The sequence below is a fragment of the Rhipicephalus sanguineus genome, chromosome 11 (genome assembly GCF_013339695.2).
Source record: "Rhipicephalus sanguineus isolate Rsan-2018 chromosome 11, BIME_Rsan_1.4, whole genome shotgun sequence".
NCBI classification, from domain to species: domain Eukaryota; kingdom Metazoa; phylum Arthropoda; class Arachnida; order Ixodida; family Ixodidae; genus Rhipicephalus; species Rhipicephalus sanguineus.
Genome location: NC_051186.1, coordinates 8013790 through 8032921, shown reverse-complemented (window position 1 = coordinate 8032921; position 19132 = coordinate 8013790). Strand labels below are relative to the sequence as shown.

The window sequence follows — 19132 nt, the reverse complement described above, 5'->3', positions numbered from 1 at the left end:
AAAAAACAGTGGCTTAGGAAACACCAGTGCTGAGAATTAAGCATAATATTTTCATCCAAATGTGGACCATAAGCATCGTGTGTTTGGTATCCTTGGCTCATGAAACTACCAGCGTTACTCTTGAAGACCTCAAGCATGTAAGGATTTTAATTTATCATTGAGCGGCATAGACCACAGAGCATTTAATTTAAGTCTCACTATATACGTTTTGCAGTGATGTGGGAGATACGTTACTTTTTAGTCAGAATAAAGGACTGAACTAGTCTAGTCATTACTGTTAAGACCATCTCGGGATACTGTGAGTGCGCAGTTTTTATGCTCATTACCTTCATCACAATAAGAATATTCATTTCGGTTGGCTGACGTCTGGCCATAATGATTCACCGCATATAGCCTTACTGGGATATTTTACCGACATCACGATTCGACTGTCAGCGAAATATCCTCAGAGAGTAAATAGATCGAAAGGTTCAGATTATTAGCACTCCTCGGATATGAAATGATTTAATGTTGTAAAATTGGAAGTCCTAAAGCAACAGACAGAAAACGTAAATAAGTACATAAGAGCGAACTTTACTTCAAACTAGACACACAAAATAAATAAATACATAATTAAGAAAAAAATCAATTTTTAAACGTTTTGCAAGTAAAGAGTTGGTTACAATAGTGAAGAGCTGCAGATTATTGATTGCTTCGTTTTATATCGTAACCGTCGCATTGCACAAATTTTTTGACATTCTTAGTACAACTCTTTGCGGCTATCGGCGGCTGTTGTAATGGCTGTATCAATTTTTACATTATGTTCAAAACTAGAAAAAGAAAAGCAATGAACCGCTGCGGCTGTCATAACTTCACGGGTGGTGGTACATCAATGGAAATTCTATGTGACAAATATTACAGAAATTTATCCAGGTGATTATTAGAAATGAAGCGCAAATCCAAGAATTATAAAACATAGGACATTCATATGTTCGTTCTTGTGTTTTTCTAAATTCTAGTACTATGTTATTATGCGGCACTTGGTCACTCGCTGTAAGCGCTGATAACGAAGCAGCGGCAAGGGCGACTACGTTTAATCCTGATTGAGTGGCCGGTTTTATTCTGACCACCTATTAGCGTTTTTCGCAAAAGGAACACTGCATCAGGAATCATCCCATTCGGGACTAGCGCGAGTGAATTGGAAAGCCGCAGTGTTTCTCAGGTAAATGTTTTTTTTTTGCCGCAAAGCTGTCTTAGTCTGCCCTGTGCCGTCCTCATCGTCGTCGTCGTCGTCGTCGTCGTAGTAGTAGTAGTAGTAGTAGTAGTAGTAGTAGTAGTAGTAGTAGTAGTAGTAGTAGTAGTAGTAGTAGTAGTAGTAGTAGTAGTAGTAGTAGTATAGTAGTAGTAGTAGTAGTAGTAGTAGTAGTAGTAGTAGTAGTAGTAGTAGTAGTAGTAGTAGTAGTAGTAGTAGTAGTAATAATAATTCTTGAGCAACTCTAGTAGTAATCGCTTGTCCTCGTCTCACCTGTTGTGCTGTGTACACATTCGCCCTGCGCAGTTTTAAGCCAATATGAGGGCAGTATTCTTGTATATCCATGCGTGCAAGCTGTGACGCTTACAGTGGCAATAAACGCAACAGTGGTCTATACCACTGATTTCTAATAGCGGAGCTGTTAAAGCTGGGCGCATGCTGTGATGCGTGGACTGGAAAGACCTAGCCGATCTATGATATTACTGCGCGTTGCCATGACAAGAGGCGCAGCGAAAATCATAAAAATGGCGCGAAACACATAGCTATGCTTGCTTAAGCTTGGATAAACGTTTAATACTAATCTATATCAAATCAATAGCCGATCAATACTAATCGATATACAGTAATTTATGGAAATGCCGCGAAACACATGCCTTTGCTCGCATGAGCTTGGGCGCACGTGTGACACGGATCGATAGCTAATCAATACTGTTCTATAACCAATCAATACCGAATAATTCATACAAAGTGCCGCGACATGCATGGCTAGGCTCGTTTGAGCTGGGATACACGTGTAATGCCGACCGATAGCCAATCGATAACCAATCAACAGCTGTTCGATAACAAACCGATGCCGACTACGACCTCGACGAAACTAGACGAGTACCACTTGGCCAATTTGGACTTCATCGGGCCAATCCATACCGATCGATAACCAATAAATCCCGATCGATATGCAAGACTAATTGACCACCATACCGACATAGCGTAGCATAATATACTAATATAGCATAGCAAGTTGTGGGAAAGGTAAGAGAAGTGGAGGAGGGAAGCGCCGCCAGCTCCTCCCTTTCCTTAGTCTTCGCGCCACTATGGCGTAGCTGTTCCAATTTTTAAATCCTTAACGTCAAGCGAACTTTCGAAAGAGGCACGTGAAATCCCTCTCTTATATAGCACGTGCTACTGAAGTTGCGACCATCGTTGTACAAGAAAATACAAAATGAGAGGATCAATTATGTGACTAACAGCGCAGAAAAGGACAACGGACCAGGAAGAAACACAGACGAGCGCTGACTTACAACTGAAGTTTATTTCCGAAACGAGATAGAATATAAGGAAACGCCAGTGAGCGCAGACAAAAAAAAAAAAGATTGCAAAGCACTATTTACAAAAAGCAAAACAGTGTTATCAGCCCATTTCACTAACGGTGGTCATGCACACGGGACATGTATACCGAACTTCTTTTTCCATCAAGGGAATGGACGGGACGCTGACGAACTTGTGCGATGAATGTGTAGAGGGTGTGATCTATAGCATCACGCTGACGTGTGGAGAAGAGTGCGTCAGTCAGACCGGCCGATGCGTGAACGACCGGTTGCGCGAACATAGCAACAATGTTCGGCAAATGAACAGCGGTCACTTAGCCCTTCATTGCAGCACGTGCGACTCTGCTGAGTGCGAACCCCTATTCGAAAGGTGCCGAGTGGTGGGGCGATGTGCATCTCAATTAACGCGTGAAATAATTCAGGCTGCAGAAATAGCGAAACTTGGCGAAAAGTGCGTCAGCGTCCCGTCCATTGCCTTGGTGGAAAAAGAAGTTCGGTACATGTCCCGCTGCGCATGACCACCGCTAGTGATGTGGGCTGACAACACTGTTTTGCGTTTTGTAAATAGTGCTTTGCAATCTTTTTGTGTGTGTGTGTGTGTGTTCACGTGGCGTTTCCTTATATTCTGTCTCGTTTCGGAAATAAATTTCAGCTGTAAGTTAGAGCTCATCCGTGTTTCTTTCCGGTTCCTTGTCCTTTTTTGCGCTGTTAGTTACAAAATGGATCACTAACTTGCCCAAAAATTTGCTCTCTTGAGAGGATCAATATTCGATGCCGGCAACTAAACGAATGATAGCTGATACAACGCGCGATTCGATCATCAGGATGATTCGCGCAAGCAGAATAAATTCTTTTTTGTTTCACAGTTGCAATTATTAGACGCATGTGAACGCAACATAATTGCACAAGTAATAGTACACAATGTCCCAATGACACTCACTTGGAGTCTCAATCTTCCTTTCCGTGATTATTTTTCAATTGTTCGCTGATTTCATCCTTGCGACATATTATTGAGGCAAAGGTTCGTCCTTACAGAGAGAGTCGCATGTTACACTCCAGAAGTCTGAGTTGTTTGACCATGTTGGTAAGATGTGATAAAAAGTAATGGCTGAAGGAAGACGAGCGGGACGTTCATTTTTTTTTTAGAACTGAATCCTGCCGATATTTTCGCATAAACATATGCTTCTACAAACAAGTACTTCTGTATATTCCTTAGTTTCTGCACACACACGAGAAGATATGGACTCGTTACCGAAGTTTTGAAGTTGGACCGAAGCATAACTATCACAGGTGCATTTATGCGGAAGTGAGACCAACAGAACAAGGTCACTACGCGTACGCACAGCACTACGAATTTGGCTACAGATGGTACGTATTGTTGGATTTTGTAGCTGCACTTACACAGTCATCCGTACTGTATTTGACCGATGACTCAGGTGCTTTCTTGTCTGCTCTCATGAGCACATACGTACACAAAGTAGCGAAAAGTCTGGAGTTGAGGGGCCCTTTGCGCAAGCTTCCACATTGTCAAAATGGGGGCCGAATTTTGCAATTACCCCCCTCCCCTACCTCACACCAGCATTTCAAAGAGTGCATTGTCATCTGCAGAGTGATAATTCGAACAAACGTGCATTTCTAACAGCGTAGCTGTTCAAGCGTGAGTTCCGTCCGTGGCCGGCGACCGCTCAAAACTCGGCGCGGCTGTGCAAAGCACAGTCGGAGCATAGCACAGCCATGTATAGTGTAGTATAGCAATGGGTGAGAAAGGGAACTGAGGGTGAGGAGGAGTGATGTGAAAGTGAGGACTAGGGAAAGAAGGAGGGGAGAGGGTAAACATCGTATAGCTATATATATATAGTATAGTGTAGTAAGGAGTGGGAAATTGAAGTGAGGGTGATTAGGAGTGCTCAGATGAGGAGGATGGAAAGGAGGAGGGGGACAGGGTAAACCATAGCATAGCCAAGTCAAGTATTGTATTGCAATGGGTGGGAAAGAAAGTGAGGGCGAGGAGCAGTAGTGTGATGGTGAGAAAGGGGTAAGGAGTGAGTGGACAGGGTAAAGCATAGCATAGCCATGTATAGTATAGCAAGGTGGTAGGAAAACGAAGTGAGAGTGCGGATGAGTTAGTGTGGAGGAAGGGAAAGGGTAAACCATAGCATAGCTTTGTATAGTGCAGCAGAGAAAGAGGGTAAGAAAGGAAAATCAGGGTGAAGAGGAAGGGAGAGGCTGAAGCATACCAGAGCCATGGTGCTCGACTGCTGAACTGAAGTTCGCGGGATCGAATCTCTACAGCGGCAGCCGCAGTTCAATGGAGGCGAAATGCTAGAGTACGTTTACATACTTAGATTTGGGTGCGCGTTAAGGATGCCCGGCCCCCACTTCTATCAAGGAGGTGCCCCACCCCCGAAAAAAATTTGTGCCTACGCCGATGGTGGGGAAACGTTAGGAGGGAATTTCTGTAAAACAATGTTACATTGTGGTGGCTGAGGAGTCAATCCCTGGTACTGCCATCCCTGGCATTGAGCCCGGTTGACGAGCGCTCGGGCTTGGGTCTGAGCGGTCGTTTTACCTGGGCATCCACTCTGTGCAGGGACCCAGAGGAGGGTGGTGAGGCGATTAGGCAGAGGAGATAGATAACTCAAGGATTCTAGCAGCCGGAGAGTGGACTTTGAGGTTGCCGTAATTAAAAATTGCAGTTTTAGAATCAGAGGAAATATACTCGGCTGATGAGTGGACAATTGTTAAGGCAATCGCTGCCTCCTCTGCTTCCTGGGATTCTGTCAAACTTGGAATCGACGCGCTAATGATCAGGTTTTAGACTCAGTCGTTGTAGAATCTGCAACGGCTAATGCGAAAGCCGGATGATCTGCACATTTGACCGCGTCTATGTAAACTGCGGGCGTATTAGGATGGAAGCGCTTGTGAAGAGCCTTGGCTCGAGCTTCCCGTTGCACTCGACTATGCCAGCTTTCTGCACCTCACCCGATATTGAACTACCTCCGGGATCGGCACACCATTACCATGCGACAATTACTTGTCACGACGTCATCACGTGGCGTCGTAATATGTGACGTCATCAAGCCGCAATCTCTACTCACGCGACATTTTGCATCGTTTGTGTTGACGGCGACGGCCACTTCGCTCTTTACTTTAACCACAACTATAATTTTCGTAACAGTCTGCCTAACAGTTTATACTAACTGCCCTTTATACTTATTTACACTAGCTATATGACTTCAATTGCAATTCTTAGCATACCCCAATGTCCATTTTATCATATACAACTCTTAGTTTAACCCAGTAACCTTTTATATTTATTTTATTTTTATGAAGTTTTTCGGGCAACTAGCACCGGCGTTTGACAGGGTGGTGTGTAAGAGAGCAGAGGGTGTCAGTTGGTATTCGTGTGACTAAAAAGCAATACGGCTCGTCGCATGCCCGTAGGCAGCAGTAATCAGTCACAAAGACGGAAACACGCGAAAGTTTGAGATGCTTGGAGATATATCCTCTCCTGACGAAATAGGAAAGGAAGATAGTTTTAATCAAGAGGAACTCTACAGAAAATAATTGCGAAACAGCGACGGACGACTAGCTAGCACAATCGCCAGGCTGAAGGAACGGGGTTGTGACTACCAAGGCAATCTCTCGTTCCAGTGCTTCACTCTTTCTTCCGAAAATGTCCCTTTCGCGGAATTTTCTGCAGCAGTTCTTAGAACTACGGCAGCGATGTTGTAAATTCGGCCCTTGAGTAGCAATAGTAGAAGAACGAATAGAAGTATTAGTGTTCATCTGCGTGACCAGGTATATTCTCTGGAATAAATGCAGGATATTTTAATATTTTCCTTCTTGCCGCAAATTAAACAAACACAACCGTTTTGCAAAGGCTGTTGCTAATTTCATGCATTTTTATAACTTTAAAGGATCCCATATTTTAAGGCAACGTTTATGATGGGCTCTCTTGTGTATGTGTAAATAGGGTAAAAACATTCGGCCACTTTTATCGCTTAATGAGGCAACTATGACAAAACGTTTTCGCCTTGAATTGTAACTCGTAACTGTAACCAGATCCAACAATTTCGTGCTAGTTTGCCGAAGCATATATCAGAGGCCACCTATAAAGAAGCACATGGTTGAGATCTGCCCCACAAGGTGCCGCAACGAGCTCACTTTCACACAATATAGTGTCACTGTAGTCACTGAATTAACTTTCATCGATTATCCTATGATTCCAATATAACTCTTAATGTGAACCAGAACTATCGATGCCCACTTTAAGAAGAGTTTTTTTAATATTCGAAAACCGGAAGTAAGGGCTAGACCGGAAGCGCGTCGAAGAGAAACGCGAGTGCCGATCGGTGCTCGTGCTGCTATAGGAACTACTAGGGCTCAATCATAAGACATTATGTATTATGACACAGATGATTAAGTACTCCTGCCCGTTCCGAATATATACATGAATAAAATTAAGATTTTTTGTTGGTCTCTTGCTGAACTGATACTTAAAGTTAGAGAAACTGTTTTCTATCGTATGCCATGGTAGTTCCTGCAACCGCCCACTTTCATGTAGAATTTTTATAATGAATGCATGAGATGGAACTTCTCAACAAGGCTAATAATACAAAATTTGCTGAAGCTTTAGATGGCACTGCATTGTGTGATGGGTAACTTGGATTTCATCCAGAATAGTAGATCGATATAGAATATCGTGCTACAAAAAGGTTGTTTAGAAATTAATTTTGGGTAATGTGTTTGCAATTACCCGTTGGAACTTGTATTGCAATGTTTACAGCAAGTAAAGGACGTCAATTTAACTCTTGCCATTTTATAGAACTGCAATTTCAAGTGTTATTTTAAGGAAGTACGCTACTTTCAGGATCAGTCAGATGCTTGTCGCCGAAGTCTTCGAGAGCCGTACTAAACACCCTGTGCTGCGTGTGAAGCTGAAGAACGGTAAGCTGTGTCTTTAGGAATTGTTCTCGTAGAGCGTTCTTCCTAACAGTAATATGTATCGTGTATCACATCCTTTATCATAGAGCACATCATGATGGTCCAACTTTTATTACTGTTAAATATCAACTTTGTTTAATATGAAGTATTTTAATTGCTCCTGAAGTGCTATTTCGACATTGCAACCGTCCCCAGACAATTTAGAACAACGGGGTCTAATGGTGAATCATTATAAAACACAATTTGAGCAATAATAATTGTCATATGTTGTTCGGCATCTCTGCTATATAGCGAGTAAAGATTGGTAACAACTATAGCTAGTACAGTAAAAGAGCTCGTTAATTTGATTTCGCGGGACCAGAAAAACTGTCCGAATTAACCCAATGCCGAATCATCGACAGCGTCAAGAAAGCAATGAAGAAATGTCTGTTGAATGGATGCACATTGATTTTCTTGACAAACACGTAACACGTAAATTCAGAACTTGCTTCGCAAAGCAACAGCTTCGCGACTTCACAGTGTGACCGCAGCTCAAGACCGCCGTGCCTTAAGCCGAAACGTGCTGTGAACCCGTACCTTATTTCGTACAAACAGCGCGATTGCGTATGGCGACCATGCTTTTCAGAAAGCCCGCCACCGCTTCGGCTGTTCGCGAAAGCCGTTTCCGTTCCTTTGCGGTGCACATTTGTGGCGCTTCACGCTTGGCGTCCTCCTAGGTTCGTCCGAATCAACCGAATTGCGGCCAAATACGATCGAATTAAAGAGCGTTTGATGCCATTAGACAAGGCATATGCTGGCCGGGACCAGAGAACACGCCCGAAGTATCCGATTTGCCGAACTAACGAGCTTTTACTGTATTAAAAAATGCCGCGGTTGAACGCCATTAAGCCATGCTTGTCAAGCGAGAGTAGCAACTACCGCGGAAAGCATGCCGCGGTAGGGCAACGCGTGTCGGCGCCTCCGCGCGGCAAGCAGCGGCCTTGTAATTTCACCGCAGCTGGCTTATTAACTAATATACAGCTTATTTTAGGCCTTCGTAATAGCCTTACACATGTTTACACGCGCCAACCATCGCTGTCGTTGATGACAAAACCGACAAAGAAATGCATGCTAATCGTCGATCTTCTCCCTCACGTGCGTGGCGCTCATCTGCTAAACGCATCCGCGCAGCGAACCCCTATCTGGTTGTTCGAGAGGCCCACCTTATATTGCAGGCAATGGAAATCAAATGCATGGCGAGATGAGAACGCAGGCTAAACGACGCTTTTAGGCGAGCGTACCTTTTCCGAACCAACATTCATCGCTAATCTGGTTCACGGAAGCAGTTCGCGTTGGCATTTATTTTAACAGCGGGGCGGTTAAATCTCGGTCAACCACCGGCGGGCGTTCGAGAAATCTGCCATCATCATGCCGCTGCGCTCTCTTTTCGTCCTCTTCTTATTCTCCTTCGCTCCCTGAACACGCGCGCTCTTCCGCGGTGCCGCTTTGTCTAGCGTGGAATGCAATAACTCGTATGGGCGAGAGAACGGGTACAAAGAGAGAGAGAAACAAAGAGATAGGAAGAAAGAGAAGGAGAGACATAGAGAAGAAAGAGAAAAAAAGAAATAAAGACGGAGTAAGAAATATACATAGAGAGAAAGAGATTGAAATAATGGGGATCAAGGCAGAATACGAAAGAAAGAGAGAGAGAGAGAAAGAAAATAAGAGAAAGAAAGAAATAGAGAGAGAGAGAGAGAAATATACATAGGGAGCAAGAAGGGAGTAGATAGAGAGACAAGAAAGGGATAGAAAAAGGAGAGAATAAGAAAGAAAGAGTGGAAGAAAGAAAAATAATGGAAAGCAATGAGGAAGGCCGCACAGCTCCGTCTTTTTCCTCCAGCCTTGCCCGAATACCAACCTGCCCCAATTTTTTTTCGCCGCTCATGTAATCAGCGCATTAGTTTGAAGGAGTTTCACATTACTCCCGCTATCACTGCGGCTCACTCGATGCGTGAAGAAGAAACTTGCGAAGGAGTGGCGATGCATGTCGGAACTAGTGTGCAAAACCATTAGCTAGCTGCGAAACTACCTCGATAAATAACTGGTTTTGTTTTTGCCGTAAAGGAAAGATAACAGATGGCACTTGCCACATAGTCGACAGGTGGCGCTTTAAAATCTGAATACCTTTAGGCCAGGCGGCTAGGTTGCCGATCGAAAGGGCACAACACCATCCATTCATACATCGATTCATCCATTAATCCTCTATGGGTACTAGAGGGAGGAGGAGGTGAGGTTGAGATCAGGAAATTACTTATTCTGCAGCCCTAACTTGTAGATGATCGTAGACAAGAGTACGCTTGTCCTCTCTATCTGTTCTATTACCTCAGCGTGCTTGCGCCTTGCTTTCTGTTAGGAGCAATGAATGCTTTCATCAAGAAGTATAGACAGCCAGAACTCAATATTTCAACTAACACCTCACGAAACAAATAGGTCGGTCACCGCCTGTGGCCGCTAAGCTGGGTCGTGTACACAGCATAGGCGCCATGAAGCCCGCTCGGAGTCGACGACACAACACGTGGATCTAACTGCAGTTTATGGCTGTCGCTGCTTGAAACTAGATATTGCTGCAGAAGAAATCGGCGCTGCTTCGTGCGTAAGAAATGATTAGGAATCCACTGCAGTGTTCTACAATCATGTTTGGCTCAGCAATGAAGCAATACTTAGTCAATCAAGGTGGTGCCTCCCCTGGTATAGTAGGCATATTAGGTCATCTGACATAATATCAGCCAAACATTTTTCTTTTAGTTTTTTTTTTCGATCTCCTTAGGTGTATTACTACCGTGCCTGCAAAAATGCTTTCACGTTTCGGTAATTTTCCTGCTCCCCGACGTCTTTTCATGGTACCTACATGCTGTCATTCACCAGGTTCAATTTCCAATGGATTTAAATATTCCTGTCACGGAGGCAGGTCTAACGACCATATTTTCCAGAACACTCCACTGCGGCTGGTAGTGCTGTTACGCCTGCTGGTTAAGGGTGAATAGCAACGTTCATATCAAAAGCACAGCACAAATAGTGTACCCACATCTTTTAAACTAATTTCTTCGGTCTATCTTGTTGGATGTTATGAGTAGTAATGTAAGTTCTGTGACATTCGGCTAACTGTTTGCTAGATGGTGCTACCAGTTCTGTGCTCGTGCTCTTAAGCGCTCGGATTTGCTTCCCCGGAAATATGAATATGGTATTTTACTGACCCTCCAAACCACTAAATGTGCATATTAGCGAACTTGCTCTCGTGCGCTATGCCAAGTGAGGCATGAGATGTTTGATGGAGTGAACTTTGTATTACGTCTCATCATGTTCTATGCCAAACCGATAGTTCTTTGTTGTATTTTTATTCGCTAAATTTTATGTTGTAAAAATTATGTCATTGTTGTGCAACGCTATTTTGACTAGCTGTTGAGAGCTCAGGTGTACTGTGAGGGCACTTACTTTTTAGTTTGTTTTTCTTTTAGGCAGAACATATGATTACCATTTGGTCTTTTGGTCTGATTTGGAGAGGTGTGCTGTTTTTACCATTTCCGTGAATGGTAAGAAATGATGCGCCCCATGCTGAATTTATTCCTATTCTTGCATGGGCGTTTACAATATTTCTTGTTATGCGTGGCAACGACACTAGGTAAAGATATATTTTCCGCTTAAAAATGTTGCTTACCCGTTTCTTTGCGATTTACCTGGTGCAGTACCGTTGCGATGCTGTGAGCTGCACTTAAGTTATGCCATTAGTGCCACCTCATGATATAATACTGGCGTTCACATTGGTCTTCTCCCTTCCTAAGTTGTTCTCGCACAGCAACATTCTTTTGCCTAACACTTTATATTCATCTTCGTTATTAGATTTTAAATTTGCAGCATTCGGCTATCATAAACTTTTATATTTGTCGTGCTTTTCGTACGTCCCAGATATAACGGCAATTATGAAATGCAAATAAGACAAACGTTCAGAGGACGATGGAAGCTTGAAGAGCAAAAAAAAAATTGTTGGCTAGAGACGTGATGTTTCACCGAGCAACGCAACTCATCAGGGTGGATGTTAAAACACCTGCTGTGAAAGCGCCAGAGTCACGCCAAGCGTGGCATCAAGAGATCATGCAACATTAGAAATATTGCGCAATTTCGGTTTACAGAATAGCTACAGTTTGATTCATACTTGGGTTCACGTAGACAGCCGCCCTTCGATTACTAGCTGCGCTTGTTCTATTGTAAGTCTTTTTCATGTCAACGTATATGGTCTTTCGAGCTTATCGAGGTAAAAAGACAAGTCTACGTGCTATATTTTTATGCGACTATATATACTACAATAACGGGTGGTATTTCCTTTGAGTAGCATAAATGATTCAAATAAACGCATAGAAACAAACAAAAGCTTGAACATCACGCAAGGCGAGTGAAGTAGAGTTGCTTTCAGTTAAGACATGAGGCACAACCATGGGTTAAGACCAGGGCTGGGCAAAGATACTTTGAAATTGTATCGCGATACGATACAAGATACTCAGGCAAGAAGTATTTGATATACATAAACAAGATACCGCAACACTGGTTGTATCCGATACGACACATTCCAATTGTATCTTAAGATACTTCGATACATTCGCAAATTTGTTATTATCGATTTTTAATACAGCACTAAACGCCTATGCAGAAAAGTGCTCGCTTGAAAATTTATTAACTGCGACCAATTTTGTTTCATTTGAATAAAATGTCTGTTAGTATCTCAACAGTTCTGTATTTCTTGCTCAATATATATTAGTTTCATTCCGGAACAACCTATTGGCGTTGATTTAGCTGCTTAACATGACAGTCCTTGTATACTACGCTAATAGCGGTTTGTGCTTGTCGCTTGTGAAATTGGTGGCAGTCGCTGCTCCGCTTGCCGACGCGCTAGCGGGTTGCCATCTAATAAAGTGGTTGACTGGGCTAGTTGGTTGTGCATACTTAGGGTTAACACTTGTCTCGTCTCTTGTCTCGTCGACGAGCGCTCTCGTCTTTTTCCTGTCCGCCGTGTCTTATTTTCGCGCTGTTAACCCTAAGTATGCCATCTAATCACAAGAACTTCAATAAGAGGCTTCCGCACGATGGTGCAAACACCGTTGTGGAGTTATACCTCGCCCGTAAACGTATTACGGTTTTCGCAATACCGGATCATAGGACAAGTGTACACCAGCAAGAACGCTGGTAGCGACATTCTTTGCGACGCATCGTGTTTATGTAGATGACATAAAACTGCAATAACTTTTATATCCTACTAATTTCTGGCGTAGAGCGTTCGTTGGCGACGTACTCAATAATGCACAATCTTTTAACAATATTTCTTCTACGAGAGAACATGTTCAGCCCAGAAATATCTCAGACGTATTGTATATTTGCACAAAGCGCCGCAGGACACCTCCGCCAATCGCCTAATATTGCCACTTATAGCGCTTCTGTGTCAAACACAATGAATAACTATAGAAACCAATACAGCGGCACCCCCAAGAGCTAATAATAATTGTTGCATTTTACGTCCCAAAATCACGATATGATTGTGAGAGACACCGTAGTGGAGGGCTCCGGAAATTTCGACCCCCTGGGGTTCTAAAACCTAAATATAAGCACACGGGCCCCTAGCATTTTTCCTCCATTCAAATGCGGCCGTCGTGCCCTTCGGGTCAGCAGTCAAGCACCATAACTTCTAGACCCCCGCGGTCGGTAAGCATTCGAGGTAAGACCACAGAAAAATCAGTGCCTATGGAGAATAGCGCAAAACGGCTCTTTGGGACGCTCATGAGAAAAACGAAGCATTTGGTAGAAAAATGTTTCCCCTATTCCTTTGCCAATATCTTTAAGGTGACTTCTATTAATTTACGTTTTTATAATAGAAACAGAATTTCGCTATTTTACCAAGTAGTAAGCAGAATTTCTGTTACTGCATACTCGAGGCACGCGCAGATTTTTATGTATCTGTTCTCAACATCGATTTGGCACAACAGTAAGCTCAAGTGGAATGTATGTACACAAACAGTAGCAGAAACGACGGAGACCGTTAAAAGTAAGAATAAAACAGAGAGCTTACGTTGCCAGAACGTGAAAGACATATTGCTGTAAGCAGACAGGAAAAAACAATACACAGGCATAGATCATGTGTGGGATGACAAAGAAGGACAGCTTAGAACAAACTTCTGCTAACAATCAAATTATGATTTAAAAACTCATTGAATAAAATAAAAAGTGACGTACGCCACGATAGCTTCTGTTAGCTGAAAGCTTGTTCTGTTAGATCCAGTCTCATCATATCAATCTCATTACATCAGTCTCATTACATGTAAGTAAAACGTACATCCACGATTTCCTTCAAGTAGCCGATGTGTGAAAGCCACGAGACGCAAAGCAGCCCTATTCTTGCATTCTTCAGACCTTGTAAGGAAGCACACCGCAAGAGAAATTTCGATAACGACACTACAGCGGCATCAGAATGTGTGCAAATGACGCTGCACACATTGGAGTACGTGGCACAGTGGCTAAGAGCCAACTGTCATGGCACTCACACAGCCAAAACGAAAAAGAAACTTGGAAACAAAAGATTGGGTGGGCGTAGACGTTCGCGCGCTTGTCTGTCGAGACGACACATAGCGCTACAACTTGATTCTGTTCCATCAATAGGGACGCTGAGAGCTCATCGCCTGCCCTCGCCGGATAACTCTGGCGGAAAGATAAAATAATGTCACTGCCCTTAGTTGTATTCTGGTGGCTTAGCAGCTGTAGTATCAGCTTTAGAAGCGGAATTCAGTCAACGTTTATTATTTCACACGGTGGTGCTACGATCGCAGTATCTTGTATCTTAAGATACACGATACATTCTTCAATGTATCGGAAATACAGATACTGATACACATCTTGCGAGACGTATCGCGATACGAATACAAGATACCCAATGAGTATCTCAGACAGTATCTAAGATACGTGTATCTTCGATATTGCCCAGCACTGACTTAAGACTTTGTTTAGATTGAGGGGTGTTATCGTCGAACAAAAAAAATTGCATTTCGCACGTAAACATACTAATCACAGATGCAAGCGGATGTGATATGATATGCTATCAAGTCCGGAGAACGATGTGTTTGCTGGTGCTATCGCCAGAAAGCTAAGAAAGATTTCTTACCTTTTGATTCGGCCCAGTCAAAGACTGTCAAGAGGGCAATCGCGAACCTCTCGCTTGATGCGGCGCTCCTCAAGTCCTGCCCTCACATGATGCACGCTAGCTTAAAGGGGGAGGTAGCCAGACTGCGAAAAGCAGGGTTCCCTGACAACGTCTTGGCAGCTGTGACGGAATCAGTCTTACAGAAATTCAAGGGGTGACCAAAAAAGTCTGGCAGACAAGAAAGACGCGACGCCAAACCAGTGGTAATTCCCTACATGCATAGGGTCACCCACAATCTAAAAAAGGTTGGCAATAAGTACGGTGTCCCGATCGTCTTCTATGCCCCTCATAAATTAGCCAAGCAGTGTCCCAAAGTCTGCAGAAGTGACCAGGTGGTTTCTGGCTGTGGAATAAAACACGTGAAGACGTATATGCGGAGTGCCGTGGGTGTGGTTTTCGAGATATCCTTTTCATGTGGCAATGTTTACGTTGGTCAGATTGGGCGCTGCATCAACCAGCGCGCCAAAGAACATGGGCGATCGTTAGGAGATAAGTCGGCAATGTCTCAGTACGGGCTAGTTGCTATTCCATTTCAAATTGTGATTGCAGCGCAAGGGAAGACACGGGACACAGACTAACGAAGCCGAGCGCTGTCTTCCAACTAAAATTTTATTGTGAAGGACAAGCAATTTATAAAAAAAAAACGACACATCCGATAAAAACGGAGTGCGATATATGTCACCCCCTCCGAAACATGAAGCCAACATAGCAAGCACTCTAAAACAATGAAGCAGGAACAGCCATCTCAGGAAGAACAAGACCGCATGTGTGGGTGCATCTCTTCGTTGCTCGTCTTCGTTGGTCTCTGTCTCGTGTCTTCCCTTGCGCTGTAGTCACAATTTGAGATAGGTCGGCGTCGTTGCAGAATCTAACCGCCCATTGCAGCACTTCCACAAACTGTGAGCGACAGCTTGAGGAAATCAAAATCCTAAGCAGAAGTATAGACAGACTAGCTCACGAACTATTGGACGCATTTTCTATCACACGAAAAGGCGACACGAGCGTCAGCACCACATCTGTATCCTTGCGTGCCAGTGAATATAAAAATACTAAACAAATGGTGATTGTTTCGCACAAAGTCCACCCTAATCTACTGTTCCTTTATTATTGCGCATGCGTCCGTTGCCTTCTTTTGCTATAAAATGCAATGCGCGTTGTTTCAATAAAAACAGTTGGAGTCAGCGCCCGTACTGTAATGTACTTCTCTTTCTTGTCCTCGTCAAATGTATCCCTACAATATTTTAAATAAGAATGTATCACCAACCAACCGCGCAACGTGTTTTGTTAAGCGGACTGTCGTGAGCACACTTAACTTGAGCACGGGTGCGCGTGCCGCGCGCTGCTCTCAACGATTCCTACTTTGACCAGCGCAAGGATCGGCACATGCGCAGCCCGTTTGCAGCATGGCTACATTACTGTCGTGCGGATCGCGCCATCGGTGAGCGCCTTCGACCAAGGTGCGCTGAGATGACGTAGTGCGCGCGATGGTGAAATAGACTTGCCGCTAACGCAGTGCGCATGTGCCGAGCTTCGTGTTAGCGAGTCGTCGCTGATAGTAGAGTCTTTTAGCAAGTTACGGAAATACGGTACGCAAATACGGTAAGGCAGCACGGTACCGCTCCTCCTTTCCCGGTCGTTGAGCGGCCAAAGCACAACCAGTGGGAAAGGAGGAACGCTACCGTACTGCCTTACCGTATTTGCGTACCGTATTTCCGTAACTTGCTAAAACTCTCTAGTACCGCGCGGCACGCAATCCCGTGTCCACGCTAAGCGTGGTGACGGCTGTCCAGCGGCTACACCTCATTTTGACATCGCGGTCTTTGACTGCTATGACTACTTTGTGACAGCGGATGATATGCAGGCTATATTTATGCGCAGCTCCCCAAAAAATATCAGAAATAGCAAAGTACTAATGGCGAGGAAGGTGTAATACCTCAATACTTTCCTTGTGCTTTATGTATCCAAACTAATAAACCGTCATACGGTGGGGCGTTACCGTCGCTTTGATGCGTCACCCGACACTCAAATGCTCAGGGCATGGCCCAGATTTGGTCAAATCACTGAGTGGCTAAAAAGGCGCCGACACGCAGCGGAATAGTTGGTTAAAGCTCTGACTGGCTTAGCGTGCTCCTCAACAGAATTGCATTTGTCATGTCCCGCTAACCTTCCATCACCAAAGTAACTTTGCCTCTACTTCCGAAAAAGCTTTGTAGTCTGTGATTTTTCCGTTTTTTTTAAGTTTAAGCTTCTTGATGTGCACATACTGCAGCAATACATGCATTCTAACATCATCGGACTGTTTCTGTGCTCTTCGCGTTTCTTCTTCATACCTTCAACTCCAGTCTTCATTCATTAACAATAATCAGGCAAGGTGTAATTAAGTGGGCAGTCATTATGTGCTTCTGTGTGGCATTCACAAGCCTGCTCTTTCAAGAATATTTCTTTGCCAATTGTACAAATGCCAATCATTCATACCAAATGATACTACCTCTACAAGTGCTATTATTATTATTATTATTATTATTATTATTATTATTATTATTATTATTATTATTATTGTTATTATTATTGTTATTGTTATTGTTGTTGTTGTTGTTGTTGTTGTTGTTGTTGTTGTTGTTGTTGTTGTTGTTGTTGTTGTTGTTGTTGTTGTTGTTGTTGTTGTTGCCGCCTCACCTGTCTCCGCATTCTAAATCAGCTTTGGACGTTAAGTTACGGATAGGAATATGTACTCGCTGTTAAGACATATATATATAGGTATATATAGTGCACGTGACATTTTTTATGGTGCACTTCATTATGCCCTGTTGTACATTGTTTATGTGACAGTTATGAGCATGTCAATTTCATAAGAGTGTTACACTTTCTTAGGCAAGCGTAGGTGCGAGGTTCAAGTTTGGAATGACCATGTGAAATACCACCTGCCCAGGTGTCAAATGACATACAAAAGGTATTGCCCGGGAAATGAATTTGAAATATATATGCGTCACTGCTCACCACCCCGACATTCTCAGTTGGAATCACACATGATTTCAACAAAATGATGTTAATAAAAGTATTAGTGGTGTTGATTAAACTAGCCGTATTGATTTATTTTAGCAGCGTGAGTTCTTTGTTGTGTTCTCTTCTGTGTAATATTTGTTGATATGAAAATGATTCACCATTCGATTATATTCCTTATGCATTGATGTATGATAAAATGGGTTGCTTTGCGGGGAGCTCTGCGAGCAACTCACGTAAGGATGCAATAATTGCTGATCGATCAAAGGACGTCCGTCTCTTAAGGTTAAAACAGGAAAGCAGTGCAATAAACCGATCAACACACAGTCGAATGCGACGATTTTGAGCGGATCCATAGGAAAGTCCCACACCTTAAAATTTCCCGATCCTACAATTTACCCCACAGCCCGGGGAGGGGACGGATGCAGCGTACAGTAGTACAACCGACAGCAGTTCTCAGCAGTCTCGTCGTCCAGTTGTTCCAGCATCTTTAAATCTTCTCTAAACTACAACACGGTTTAGATGGACCAGCTGGATTCTCAGCATTTGTAGTGAAATATTGCCAGTGCCTCCAGGGCGTGTAACAAGGATCGCAGACGGAAACGCCAGCCCAGGAAGGTTGTTGAGGTCATTGCTTGTTTATTGAAACACTGCCAACTTGCGAATGCCCCAGTCCTTGTTCTTGTTCACCTATTCACACCCACTGTGGGCGATTGCCCAAGAATTGAGTGACTTTATTAAACTTTTATACAACTAAAGAAAAGGGTACCTTATGGAGTAATACGAAGTTAATAGGAATCTCTGGTAGTCGATTAAATGTCGAAAAAGCCAAAGTTTCTTTTACCAATAACATTATTAAGTCATAAAATAGATAAATTAATCCACTAATTTTTACTTAGATATTTGTATACACTAAAGTGTAATGTAATAACGTGTTTAGCTAGCTAGCCGATTAATTTCATTAAAATATTTCCACACAGCCACGCTTAACTTTGAAAAAGAAGAATCCAGAAATGGAGGCTCCAAAAGTCAAAATGGTAGGCACGGATAAAACTATTCTAATAGCACGTAAAGGTGTTTCAAACAGGTTTTTTCTGGCTGCAGAAAACCACCTGCAGGTAAAAAAAATCCGGCAGATCCCACGCATTGTGGGAATCGGTTTCATGCGAAGTGGTCAGTCAGCAGCTGTTTATGTGTATTTTTGGCTTTGAGCCAAGCCTTACGAGGTGGATCGACGTGTTTTTTGTAAGTTTAGTAGTTGCGTGCACAATAAATATTTGCAACGTGCACGTTAACTAAAAGCGGACTGCGCGTCTTTGCGTATAATCTTTCTTCTGTCTCTCATTGCCCATTAGCAGTGATTTTGGTGTGGGAAACACTGGCGTACACTGCATGCTTCGCCCCTCCACAGGT

The 19132-nt window shown here is 43.3% G+C and overlaps 1 protein-coding gene across 2 annotated transcripts; it reads left to right on the top strand.

Annotated features, from left to right (window-relative positions):
* LOC119373608 (uncharacterized) lies at positions 1-17798 on the top strand. 2 transcript variants are annotated; one of them, XM_037643660.2, is made up of 5 exons: positions 1-137; positions 3773-3924; positions 7430-7506; positions 10998-11072; positions 17591-17798. In XM_037643660.2, exons 1-5 carry the CDS (start codon positions 60-62, stop codon positions 17761-17763), a joined length of 555 nt encoding a protein of 184 aa, XP_037499588.1. In that variant the 5' UTR covers positions 1-59; the 3' UTR covers positions 17764-17798. The 2 variants fall into 2 exon arrangements, 1 of the variants encoding a protein (XP_037499588.1); XR_005179916.2 differs by lacking the exon at positions 10998-11072.
* Positions 17799-19132: the final 1334 nt, after the last annotated feature.